The sequence below is a fragment of the Microcebus murinus genome, chromosome 26 (assembly GCF_040939455.1).
Source record: "Microcebus murinus isolate Inina chromosome 26, M.murinus_Inina_mat1.0, whole genome shotgun sequence".
Taxonomy (NCBI): Eukaryota; Metazoa; Chordata; class Mammalia; order Primates; family Cheirogaleidae; genus Microcebus; species Microcebus murinus.
In genome coordinates this window covers 21,351,537-21,364,319 of record NC_134129.1, presented here as the reverse complement: position 1 = coordinate 21,364,319, position 12,783 = coordinate 21,351,537, and the positions used below count along the sequence as shown (strand labels likewise).

Sequence of the window (12,783 nt, the reverse complement as noted above, 5' to 3'; positions counted from 1 at the left end):
GGGACGCAGGGAGTTCCCGGGCAGAGACCCGCCGGAGGAAGAACAAACGAATAGAGGCTGACCCTGAGTCCTCGCTGTGGAAACAGAAAGGCAGGGATGGGCACGAAAACTACTGTGTTAGCAGTCTGGCAGGACTTGGCAAACGGTGTACAGTCCCGAGGGCTGAGTCAAACACGGCTTCAAAGCTTCAGCTGTGTGATGCGGAAAACCCGTGCCCACACCAGAAAAGGCCGTGTTGAAAGTCGGGACTAGCGCAGGCGTCCTCACACTAAGGGCCACACGAGGGCCGCCTGGCACATGTGTCCGGCCCGCTGGGTATTTCTGCCGCTGCTGCCTGTCCTGCTTAGCAGCCGACTTGTCCCGGGCCTGCAGTGTGCACTCTCCAGGGGTCTGAGGGACGGTGACCTGGCCCCCTGTTTACAAAGTTTGAGGACCCCTGGACTAGGGGGTTGAGTGCCGGCCATGCGCCGTGGCCCGGGCGGTCAGCTGAGCCGAATGACTCACAACGGAGAGTGAGTCTCTTGCAGCTGGAGATGGAAAAGCACCGGGCACAGAGAGAGTACAGTGGGGACACGCGGTGCCTCTGAGAGTGACTCGGCACACACACAGGAAAGCTGGCCCAGCTCTCAGTCTTTAGGAATGACCCACGCTTTGATGAAACGGAGAGGATTAAGAACCAGTGAGAGGAGAGCAGGTTGAGAGAGGGTGGGGGGAAGAGGGAAAGGCAGAGGATGAATTAGAACTCCAGTGCTGGCCCTTGGGAACCCAGGGAGGAAGAGAACTTGAGGAAGAAAACCCACAGTGCTGAGAGCCTCAGGCAGCTCTGCCCGAGACAGGCCACTGAGAGCTCAATTGTAACCTTAAGAAAAGCTAAAAAACCAAAACCAAAGCCCAACTCACTGGTGATATGATACTAAGCATAGTTTGAAAAGCATCCAGGAACCAGTGGATGATACCTACAATGTTGTGATTTTGGTGGTGAAAGAAAGGAAGAAGTGAGATGATGTACCGTGTTTCCCCGAAAATAAGACAGGGTCTTATATTTATTTTTCCTCAAGAAGACACCCCAGGGCTTATTTTCAGGGGATGTGTTATTTTTTTTAAGGACGGTACAACCATCTCCATTGATTCAAATAGAGTGAAGTCGTCTTCTTCTGGAACATCATCCTCACTCTCCAAACCCCGGATTCCATCCTGAATTTCTTGGGACTCTGTTTCCTTTAGAACCACTGGCCCCGATCTCTCCTGTGGAGCACTAGAGCTCTCACGGGGCAGATGAGAAGGGCTGCTCGTGTTCTTTCCCGCTCCGCGACCACACGCACGGGTTGTGCAGATGTGCTGCGCAGCCACGCCCGTCACTAGGGCTGATTTTCATAGCCACGCCCATCACTAGGGCTGATTTTCATAGCCACGCCCATCACTAGGGCTGATTTTCATAGCCACGCCCATCACTAGGGCTGATTTCCATAGCCACGCCCACCACTAGGGCTGATTTTCGGGGTAGGGCTTCTGTGGCGCACATGCTTAGAAACCCTGCTGGGGCTTATGTTATGGGTAGGTCTTACTTTTGGGGAAACACGGTACCTGGGAGGCAGTCCTGGGGGGTGGGGGAACCATGAACGTACTTGTTTCCTCCCTCCTCTTCTCGGAATGTTCCGGATCCAGACTCCCTCCATAAGGCTGCCTGGGAAATAGAAAAGTGAATTCCTGTGGGCAGCCCTCCTTGTTGGCCTAAAAATTACTATTAAAAACAAACAAACAAACAAAAAACCTTTTTAGAACCTTCAAATAAATAATTTATTCAAAGGGGGAAAAATATTCTCTTTTTCAGGCAACCACTGAGGAAAGTGGAGCCAACAGTGGAGAGGACGAGAAGGATGGTGGAAATCCCAGAAGAGGGAACACAGAACTTGCCTCATCAGGTTTGTTTCATACCAGACTAGTTTTAAGGTAAATCATGATAAATCTCAAGATATGATGGATGGAAACAGTCGGGGATTTTTTCCGACTGAGCCAGGAAAAGGTGGGCGATGAGACTCTGCAAGAGGTGTGGTTGTGCTGCCACCTACAGGCTGCCGGGGAAATTCCGGCCTCCTGGATAATGTTGATTTGCAAATAAGAGCAGGTGCTTTTTTCAGAGTGGCCCCAGTTCCGTTTTGTTTCTTGAAAGTGAATCGATATGATCATAAAGGATATTGTCTCTTCCCACGTAAATAATGCCAAAAACGGAGGGTCGATTTTCCACTCGGTAACAGCAACAGATGAAACGTAGGTCAAAACTATATCATAAAAGCAAATGCTGAAATGACAAAGCCCATGAATAGTTTGAAAGAATAAAGTCCTACCCTGAATCTGGACAGTGAGTGTGAATATACCACATCCATTGTTTGGAGAGTGGGGCCCACTGTTGCCTAAACTATCGCTCCTCAATTTTTTTTTTTGCTGTCTCATCAATATTTTTAGCATATTTCTTCTTTTGACAAACATTAAAAACCTCTCGTCCTCTTCCAATACCAAATTATTTTTAGATGTCATTTTAAAATGAATTAAATATCATTTAAAAACAATAGCATATGTTTTTTTCAAACTAGATTGTGCCTCCACATTTTGATATGCCCGCTCAGGTGGTGACTTTTCTACTCCCTCTCAAGTGTACCTAATTCTCCTTTGTATATCAGAGAACACTTTGTTTTCATTGCATTATATGTGTGTATGTGTGTATATATATGTGTGTGTATATATATATGTGTGTGTATATATGTGTGTGTGTGTATATATGTATATATACATATACATACATACCATGTTTCCCCAAAAATAAGACAGGGTCTTATATTTATTTTTCCTCAAGAAGACACCCAGGGCTTATTTTCAGGGGACGTGTTATTTTCCCCTCAAAGCGTCAGCTTGCAGCACGCACAGGATGGCTGGGACCCGACAGGGGGAGCCGACCTTGTTGGTGGGGCTGCCCGCACCTTTTCGCTCACCTCTGGGATAGTAGCTGTCACCATGGGGCAGATGAGAAGGGCTGCTCGTGTTCTTTCCTGCTTCGAGACGACACGCATGGGTTGTGCAGATGCGCTGCGCAGCCACGCCCGTCACTAGGGCTGATTTTCATAGCCACGCCCACCACTAGGGCTGATTTTCATAGCCACGCCCATCACTAGGGCCGATTTTCATAGCCACGCCCATCACTAGGGCTGATTTTCATAACCACGCCCATCACTAGGGCTGATTTTCATAGCCACGCCCATCACTAGGGCTGATTTTCATAGCCCCGCCCATCACTAGGGCTGATTTTCATAGCCACGCCCATCACTAGGGCTTATTTTCGGGGTAGGGCTTCTACTGCGAACATGCTTAGACATTCTGCCGGGGCTGATTTTACGGGTAGGTCTTATTTTCGGGGAAAGGGTATGTGCACACACATGTGCATATATCCCTCAATCCTTAACACATTTCACTTAAGAAATTGTGATGTTCAAAAGAAGGATTGAAATGCAAAAGGAAGAGAGTCAGGCTGCCCAAGAGAGTCACTGGGATGGAAATCATCTGTCGCTGTTCTCTTACCCAGCCCGACTCTCGTAATCAAGTTTTCACATGTCGGCATTTTGTTTCACCTGATGTTTCTCGGCTGCAAGCTCTGACCTTTATTAAGAGCGTAACGCTTTTCGTAGTGGGGTTTCTTGGGGTGCCCCGTGTTGCTTGTTATTCTACAACATCATGAAAGAGCTTAGAGCAGTCCAGCGTCTCAGGCTCTGATCCGCCGTCGTCAGGCTGAGACCCGACCGCGGTCGCCGGAACAGGGTGCGGACTGCACTCCGCGGCGGTGCCAAAGAACGGCCCTTGACAGTTTCCCTTTCCTCCTCTCACGTTCCCGCACGCCGTGCCACCCCAGAGCCGCAGCACTTCACGACAACGGTGACCCGGTGCAGCCCGACCGTGGCCTTCGTGGGTTTCTCCTCCGGCCCCGGCCCCCAGCCGAAGGACGATGGGCAGGAGGGAACATCCCAGAAGAAGCCGGAGAACGGGATGAGCGGGAAGGTGGAGCTGGTGCTGTCGCAAAAGGTGGCGTGCGTGGGGGGTGCGTGGCGGGGCGGCGCGGTGGGTCCGAGGCCGTGGTGGCCTCGCGGTGCTGGGCTGCGGCCGTTCCTGATCACGGAGATTCGCCTTCTCTCTTCTCATGTTTGGCAGATACTTCGTGTTCAGCAGCGCACACGGCACGGCACGGCCGCGGGGTGTCGGCGGGTCCTTGTCCTGGTGCCGTCTGCGTGCTCAGACCCTAGCTGGTCCCGTCTGCGCACACAGATTAGAGAGCCGTCTGAGGTCCAGAGAGGGGAACCAAGCGGTCGGACAAGTGTGGGCGGGTCCCAGTCCTGGTGCCGTCTGCGTGCTCAGACCCTAGCTGGTCCCGTCTGCGCACACAGATTAGAGAGCCGTCTGAGGTCCGGAGAGGGGAACCAAGCGGTTAGACAAGTGTGGGCAGGTCCCTGTCCTGGTGCCGTCTGCGTGCTCAGACCCTAGCTGGTCCCGTCTGCGCACACAGATTAGAGAGCCGTCTGAGGTCCGGAGAGGGGAACCAAGCGGTCGGACAAGTGTGGGCGGGTCCCTGTCCTGGTGCCGTCTGCGTGCTCAGACCCTAGCTGGTCCCGTCTGCACACACACATTAGAGAGCCGTCTGAGGTCCGGAGAGGGGAACCAAGCGGTCAGACAAGTGTGGGCGGGTCCCTGTCCTGATGCAGTTTGCGTGCTCAGACCCTAGCTGGTCCCCACCTGCACACAGATTAGAGAGCAGTCTGAGGTCCGGAGAGGGGAACCAAGCGGTCGGACAAGTGTGGGCGGGTCCCTGTCCTGGTGCCCTTTGCGTGCTCAGACCCTAGCTGGTCCCGTCTGCACACACAGATTAGAGAGCCGTCTGAGGTCCGGAGAGGGGAACCAAGCGGTCAGACAAGTGTGGGCGGGTCCCTGTCCTGGTGCCGTCTGCGTGCTCAGACCCTAGCTGGTCCCCACCTGCACACACAGATTAGAGAGCCGTCTGAGGTCCGGAGAGGGGAACCAAGCGGTCGGACAAGTGTGGGCGGGTCCCTGTCCTGATGCAGTTTGCGTGCTCAGACCCTAGCTGGTCCCCACCTGCACACAGATTAGAGAGCAGTCTGAGGTCCAGAGAGGGGAACCAAGCGGTCGGACAAGTGTGGGCGGGTCCCTGTCCTGGTGCCCTTTGCGTGCTCAGACCCTAGCTAGTCCCCATCTGCACACACAGATTAGAGAGCCGTCTGAGGTCCAGAGAGGGGAACCAAGCGGTCAGACAAGTGTGGGCGGGTCCCAGTCCTGGTGCCGTCTGCGTGCTCAGACCCTAGCTGGTCCCCATCTGCACACACAGATTAGAGAGCCGTCTGAGGTCCAGAGAGGGGAACCAAGCGGTCAGACAAGTGTGGGCGGGTCCCAGTCCTGGTGCCGTCTGCGTGCTCAGACCCTAGCTGGTCCCCACCTGCACACAGATTAGAGAGCAGTCTGCAGGTCCTGAGAGGGGAACCAAGCGGTCGGATAAGTGTCGGCGGCAGGCAGAACTTTCCCGCCTTTGCAGGTCTTGTCTTATCTACGTCACACTTGTGGCTGTTGCTTCACACTCTTCCAAATCCACTTTTCTTTTCACTTGCATTTATTTTATGTATTTATTTATTTATTTTGAGACAGAGTCTCACTCTGTCGCCCAGGCTAGAGTGAGTGCCATGGCGTCAGCCTAGCTCACAGCAACCTCAGACTCCTGGGCTTAAGCGATCCTCCTGCCTCAGCCTCCCGAGTAGCTGGGACTACAGGCATGCGTCACCATGCCCGGCTAATTTTTTCTACATATACTTTTAGTTGGCCAATTAATTTCTTCCTATTTTTAGTAGAGACGGGGTCTCGCTCTTACTCAGGCTGGTTTCAAACTCCTGACCTCGAGCGATCCGCATGCCTCGGCCTCCCAGAGTGCTAGGATGACAGGCGTGAGCCACCGCACCTGGCCCACGTGTTCATTTTTAACACCTGTGACGTCTGTGTCTGTCGTCCGTTGTCCAGGTGGTGAAGCCAAAATCCCCAGAGCCAGAAGCAGCCCTGACGTTTCCGTTTCTGGACGCGATGCCTGAAACCAACCAACTGCATTTGCCAAATCTCAGTCCTCAAGGTAAAGAGAAGGAAATGTTTTGTTTGAGGTCTGCACGTTCTGCTGAGCCCGTCTGTCGTGAAATACGATTGCATTTACGGGAAGGTGACATCTTTTATGCTGATGTTCCTTTGGTCAAGGTGTTTGCCAGGGTCCCTGGTGGCTGAATTAATGACTCTGGAACGGAAGGCCGGGCTGCGCCCTGTCTTTGTCCGAGCCGGGACTCCAGCTGCCAAGGCCATCATGTCAGCCGGACAGTGTGGGTCCAGCCTGGCCTCTGACAGGGTTTGGGAGCTTAAAAAACTTTTCGTGTTGTCCCCAAAATATAAAAAGAAAGTTGTTACAAAATCATAAATCAATAACTTTAATATAAACATATAATATGTTTATATATTTATATATAATATGTTTATATTATATACACTATATTTATTTATATATAATATAAGCTTATAACTTTAATATAATCTTAATATTATGGTCAGTTTCCTTTGTTAATTCTCGTCTTCATGAACGTCTATTTAGTTTGACAATAGTTTTGAGAATGTCGTATTTTTTGACTCCATAGTAATTCCTGGGTGTGCGGGATGATGACCGAGAGAAATTGTTCACTGTCGTGAATTAAGCAATGTTACGCATAGCCAAAAATTTCAGTCTTCCCAAAAATTCCTTGTAGCAAGGATATACGGGGTGTCCAAAAAATCGCCATACATAGGGAAAATCAGAAATTGTGGTTAAACGTACCTTTGTTTACAAACTACTCATGAAAAAAATTCTACAAAGATTTTCCTTTGTATGGAGACTTTCAGGACACCCTGTGTCTATGAAACATATGTGTATACACACATACACATACGTGATACTGAGGAAGTATTTTGAAATGTCTAGCACATACATACCGAGGATATATTTTAATATGTTCCATATGTCTGATGCATTTTAATGTGCTTGATGTGGTGTGGGAAGGGGCAGCCTCTGGACCTCTGAGATTTGGGGGCCAGTGAAGACGGGAAAGCAGCACGGCCCACCACAAGTCCCCAGTGCCGTGCGATTCACCTCTTCGCTCTTCAAGAGCCCACCTGAACCCCTCCACTGTCGTGGGAACCCCAGGTGCCCACAAGGTCTGCAAACAGTGGGGGATGGGAATTCTACAACCCTTTGCAGGCAGTGGGGGGAGGGGGGCACTATTCTTCAAACCAGACAGGTCCCTGGGCGGGAGTTTTCTCTCTCCAAGAGAGAAAACAGCAGCAAGAATTCAGGAGGCAAGAACTGTGGGGGCTCTTTGGTTCATTCGTTTTTAATGTACTTTGCCCCCACTGGATTCTGTAGCTTTCATGTACCGTGTTTCCCCAAAAATAAGACCCACCCATAAAACAAGCCCCAGCACGATGTCTAAGCATGTGCGCCATAGAAGCCCTACCCTGAAAATCAGCCCTAGTGGTGGGCGTGGCTATGAAAATCAGCCCTAGTGATGGGCGTGGCTGCGCAGCGCATCTGCACAACCCATGCGTGTCGTCGCAGAGCGGGAAAGAAAACGAGCAGCCCTTCTCATCTGCCCCGTGAGAGCTCTAGTGCTCCACAGGAGAGATTGGGGCCGGTGGTTCTAAAGGAAACAGAGTCGCAAGACATTCAGGATGGGATTCGGGGTTTGGAGAGTGAGGATGATGTTCCAGAAGAAGACACCTTCACTCTATTTGAATACATGGAGATGGTTGTACCGTACTTAAAAAAAAAAAATAACACATCCCCTGAAAATAAGCCCTAGGGTGTCCCCTTGAGGAAAAATAAATGTAAGACCCCGTCTTATTTTCGGGGAAACATGGTATTTTTACTTCTCCTTTCCAGGGCGGGCAGCTGTCTGGGGCCAACACTGGCAGGGTCTAGTTGGCTTCCGTGAGCTCGCGTTGACGGTTGGCAGATAAACTGGGCTCTGCCTGCGTCCCAGGGAGCACTTGGAAAGCGTTAACTGGTCCACGTGCTGATGCTTACTCGTTTCTTAACGTGGAAGCAAGTTCCACGCTGTTTTCAAAGCATTTATCTCAAATTCGTTGGTCCTGCTGGCCTGAAGGGAACTGACAACCGGGCCAGCAATGGGCCCTGTTTAGACCGATTTTCATTCTGCCCTACTTCTAGCACTTTGTAACTGTAGATCAGTGTTATAGAGAGGGAATAGATATTTTAAGCCATATTAATTGGCTTTTTTTTCTTATACGTTTACACATTCCATTACCTGCTGTAAGGCATTTTTTGATTTTGTAAAATGTGCTGTTGAATTTAAGGACTTCATGCTTTACCCAAATGAATGACTAAATAGTAAAATTTAGTAGCACGAGAACATTTTGAGATCCATTCTTTGAAGGCAGAATTCTGTTTGGAGCACGCCTGTTCTGCGCTCTAACCTAGCTTAGGGAAGCTGTAATCATAGCTGCAGGCCAGATACAGAACAGGTCCGAATTCTTGCTCATCTAGTTCTTAGCCGGGTGCTCTTTTTACCCATCAGGTTTTTCCTGATTTCTAATTGTGTCACCTATAAACTGGAAATAATAACAGCACCGATTTCATTAGGGGTACTGGAAGCGTTAAATGGGATCATTCATTGTTTAGCTCAGTACCTGGCCCAGATTAAGCATGAATAATAATGTAACCTAGCAGTTGTAGAGTAGTAGCGGTAGGTATAGAAGCACAGACCCAGATGCCAGGCAGAAATAAACTCTTCTTGAATGCTTTCTTTAAAATAAGAGTGTTTGTGTCGTGGAGATGTAGCTTTACACGGTAGTCCTTGAACTTGCCTGTGTGCCAGGGTGTCCCGGCAGGTCTGGGCTGGGGCGTTTGCATTTCTGACAAGCTCCCAGGGGATGCTGACACCACATATCCAGGGACCACACTCGGAAAATCACTGACTTGCAGGATGTATTTAACCACTTCGGGACCAGCCGTCGACTGTAGTCGACAGCCACAGATGAACGCCCACAGTGACTTTAGCCGACAGCCATGATACGACTTTTCTAATTTTTCATTTATCAAAATAAAATTGTGAACGTTTAAAAATAACGTCATGAAAACATACGTGTCTGTGTTACCTGTTCTGATATTGACATGACAAGGAAAGCCGCCTGCAAAGTCAAACAAGCTCTCGGTGCTTCCAAGCTTTCCTCGTCACACAAGAGCGAGACGGACGCGCCGTCCACGCACAGCGCAGACCGCCATGCGGATCGCGAGTGCCGGCCGTGGGCGAGGTGTCGCGGCCGGTGAGCAAGGTCCCGAAGTGGTTAAATCGTGTGCCAAACGCATCGTCAGCAGGTATGAAAATAACAGTAACGACTGTTCGGAGCTTATAAAGTCCCTACCTCTCAAGAAGCAAAAGGCCTCTAATAAATTTAACCTGGAAAGCAATGATTGGTCTTTGATTGGGGCTGGAATGGGAAGGACAGCACTCTGCCCGCAAATGAAAAGCCAGTCCTTTCTCTAAGTGACTGGTCTGAAGTCAAGCATCAAGTCCAAAGGAACGACACAGGGTCAGGACGAGGAATCCGAGAGCTAGTAGGCTTGACACTTTCCTCCCCCAGAAAGTGGCATCTCCACCATTTCTGCAGAGTCGCCTGTTTATAGACTGGTCACGCAGGCCACCGAACGTGTGCCGGCCAGCGCTGATGAAGTTCCCGCGGTTCCCCTCAGAAACGCACACGCACACGCGCGCGTGCACACACACGCGCGCGTGCACACACACACACCCACACGCACAAAAATACAGTCCTTAAATACTCTGAAAACATTCACAAAAACACATTTAATGGCAACACATTTCCTGTTCTCCACTGCCTCCCAACAGAAGGGTAACTCTAATTGGCGTTTTCAGTAAAATGTGTGCACCTGCTAAAAACTGATGTCTTCTTTTTGCACTGGGAGTGGCAAAGCTAGCACAGCACGGAGCTGACGGATGAGAATCTCGCTGTGGGCTCTGTGTCTGACGCCACCCCCTACAGACACACCCCCATTTTTTTTTTTTGAGACAGAGTCTCACTCTGTTGCCCGGGCTAGAGTGAGTGCCATGGCGTCAGCCTCGCTCACAGCAACCTCAAACTCCTGGGCTCAAGCGATCCTCCTGCCTCGGCCTCCCAAGTAGCTGGGACTACAGGCATGCGCCACCACGCCCGGCTAATTTCTTCTATACATATTTAGTTGGCCAATTAATTTCTTTCCATTTATAGTAGAGACGGGGGTCTCGCTCTTGCTCAGGCTGGTCTCGAACTCCTGACCTTGAGCAATCCTCCCGCCTCGGCCTCCCAGAGTGCTAGTACATCCCTTTTTATACATAGAAAAAGGAAGTCTTCTGCCACAGACTTCCACATATAGCCTCTATAAAGTGTGACGTGTATAAAGTAAACATTAAACCACCCACCTCTGCTGCCTTTTCTAGTGTTCTCCAAAAGGCATATACACTGTGTCTCTCCAAACTCTAGCACAGCATATCGTCCTGTCATTTTGAGATTGAACGTTCTGACAACATCCCCATTAGGTGATGAGCCTATAAAATTGTACCTAACGCCACAGAAGACAAAAAAAAATATATCATAAATTCCCCCAGTTCTATTGACGTCCATGCCTTTGGGTTTTGTGTGTGTGCGTCATTAAGATATTTTGCACTTGAGTTTCGCTGACTCTCAGTTCTCGTGTCAGCTATAAGCAGAAGTACTTGAGAACGTGGTTCTCGCCACTTGTAATGTTCACAGTTTCTGTCTGTTCTGTTCTGCCGTCTGATCCAGAGCCGCCTGCTCCGCTTAGGGTTCAGAACTCTTGGCGACGTTTGCAGTTTTTCTCCCAGTCAGGTAAACTGCGCCCTGGGCAGCTGTACTTCTTCTGGGCAAAAATCCATGTTGGTGCGACCAGTGGCGTCTGGCATTTGTCTTCACTTCTGATTTCGGAGGGGGAAATGCTTGTTTCTGACACACAGTTAGCAAAGAGCTAGTTCTTGGGTGTCAGTGCCAGTTACAGTAAAACCAGGGGGAAATTCACAGGACTTTATGTTGATTTGGAGAATCCAAAGAGATGATATCATTCACCTCTTTCTTTATCATCCCTTTCTTTTTCTTTATTCTTTTTTGTTGTCGTTGTTGTTAACAAAGATTAGAAGCATTTACCAGAAACTGATAGCGGTTCTTTTTGTTAACTGTGTCCTTCTCTTTGCTGCCCGGGTGACAGCTGTCCCCTCTCTGTCTGACACTTGCCCGTGCCGGGCAGGGAGGGGACCGCCCGCCACGCCGGAACGCAAGGCGCATCGGGACCAGCACGCATAGGGGTAGTTCTCGCTGCCTGTAGTCTAGCCCCGGGTGCTAATCGGCGCGGCCAATCACGTTACACTAGTCCGACTTCTTTCGGTGGTGGGTACAGCCTGCAGCCGGGGTCTGCTTGGTTAGGATGTTCTCACGCTCCTATCTCACAAAAAAAAAAAAAAAATTGGTTGGAAGCTGACATAGAAACACCCCATGGTTTGGATCAGAAGTCACAGCAATTAGAAGCTACTCACATTAACATCTTTTGTCTTTCCTTTCATTGGTGCAGTGGATTCTCCAAGCAGTGAAAAGTCACCTGTGACTACACCTGTAAGTAGCTTATCGTAGGGGATAAGAGTACGTGTCAGTGTGATTTTAATTTATAATGTGTGGGTTTAATCTATAATTCATAACTTTATAATTAATCACTAAGAAATTATGATTGATTAATTAAAATTTATTAATAAATCAAAGCTTATTAGTTAATAGATTATAATTAAATGTAATAAATTGATTATTGATAAATTATAACTCTTTATAATTTATAAAGAGTTCATTTGCTCTTCATTTGCTTAAAGAGTGTTAAACCAAAACCGAGCTCTGAAAAACTGGTATCTGAAAGAATAATCAAAAGTCGTGTGTAACGCCGTCGGGCAAAGCATGAAGGCACAGGTGATGAGCATCACGTGGGGTTGTTACTGTGTCGTTGTGGTGCCCGGAACAGAAATGATACGTCGGGAAAATAAAATCCAGAAGCAGTTAAAGTGAATGTGCTGGTGGGAGTTAGTGTTAAAATAGACAATTGCTATAGATATTAAAAATAATTCCTTCAAAGGAGGACAATGCCACAGCGTAGTGTTCCTGTCGGCAGCCGGGACCCGGCCCAGACTCTCTCGGGGAGACCCGAGCTGCGTTCGTTGCTCTCCTTCCCACAATCGGCGTCTTGCAGGATATTAACCGTCCATGTCATTTTCTGATTTATATTTCAATGAAATCAGGAAGCAATTGTTAACCACTTGGGTACCAGCGTTGACTGTAGCCGACAGCCGTGATGTGACTTTTCTAATTTTTCATGTATCAAAATAAAATTGTGAACGTTTAAAAATAACGTCATGAAAACATACGTGTCTGTGTTACCTGTTCTGATTTGCATGACAAGGAAAGCTGCCTGCAAAGTCAAACAAGCTTCCAGGCTTTCCTTGTCACACAAGAGCAGAACGGACGCGCCGTCCATGCACAGCGCAGACCGCTGTGCGGACCGTGAGCGCCGGCTGTGGGCGAGGGGTCGCGGCCGGTGAGCGCGGTCCCAAGTGGTTAAAAAACGCCACCAGAGAGGACATTTAGACGGTGAAGGCTCTGTGTCCGTGT

The 12,783-nt window shown here is 49.2% G+C and overlaps 1 protein-coding gene across 5 annotated transcripts in view; it reads left to right on the top strand.

Moving 5' to 3' along the window:
- LIMCH1 (LIM and calponin homology domains 1) overlaps positions 1–12,783 on the top strand; it is a 258,305-nt gene that overhangs the window by 223,364 nt on the left and 22,158 nt on the right. For all 5 annotated transcript variants that reach the window (XM_075997823.1, XM_075997827.1, XM_075997825.1 and 2 more), the window contains 4 exons: positions 1,832–1,922; positions 3,899–4,068; positions 6,061–6,166; positions 11,705–11,745. In XM_075997823.1, the coding sequence (XP_075853938.1) occupies positions 1,832–1,922; positions 3,899–4,068; positions 6,061–6,166; positions 11,705–11,745 (408 nt within the window). The remainder of the gene's footprint in view (positions 1–1,831; positions 1,923–3,898; positions 4,069–6,060; positions 6,167–11,704; positions 11,746–12,783) is intronic.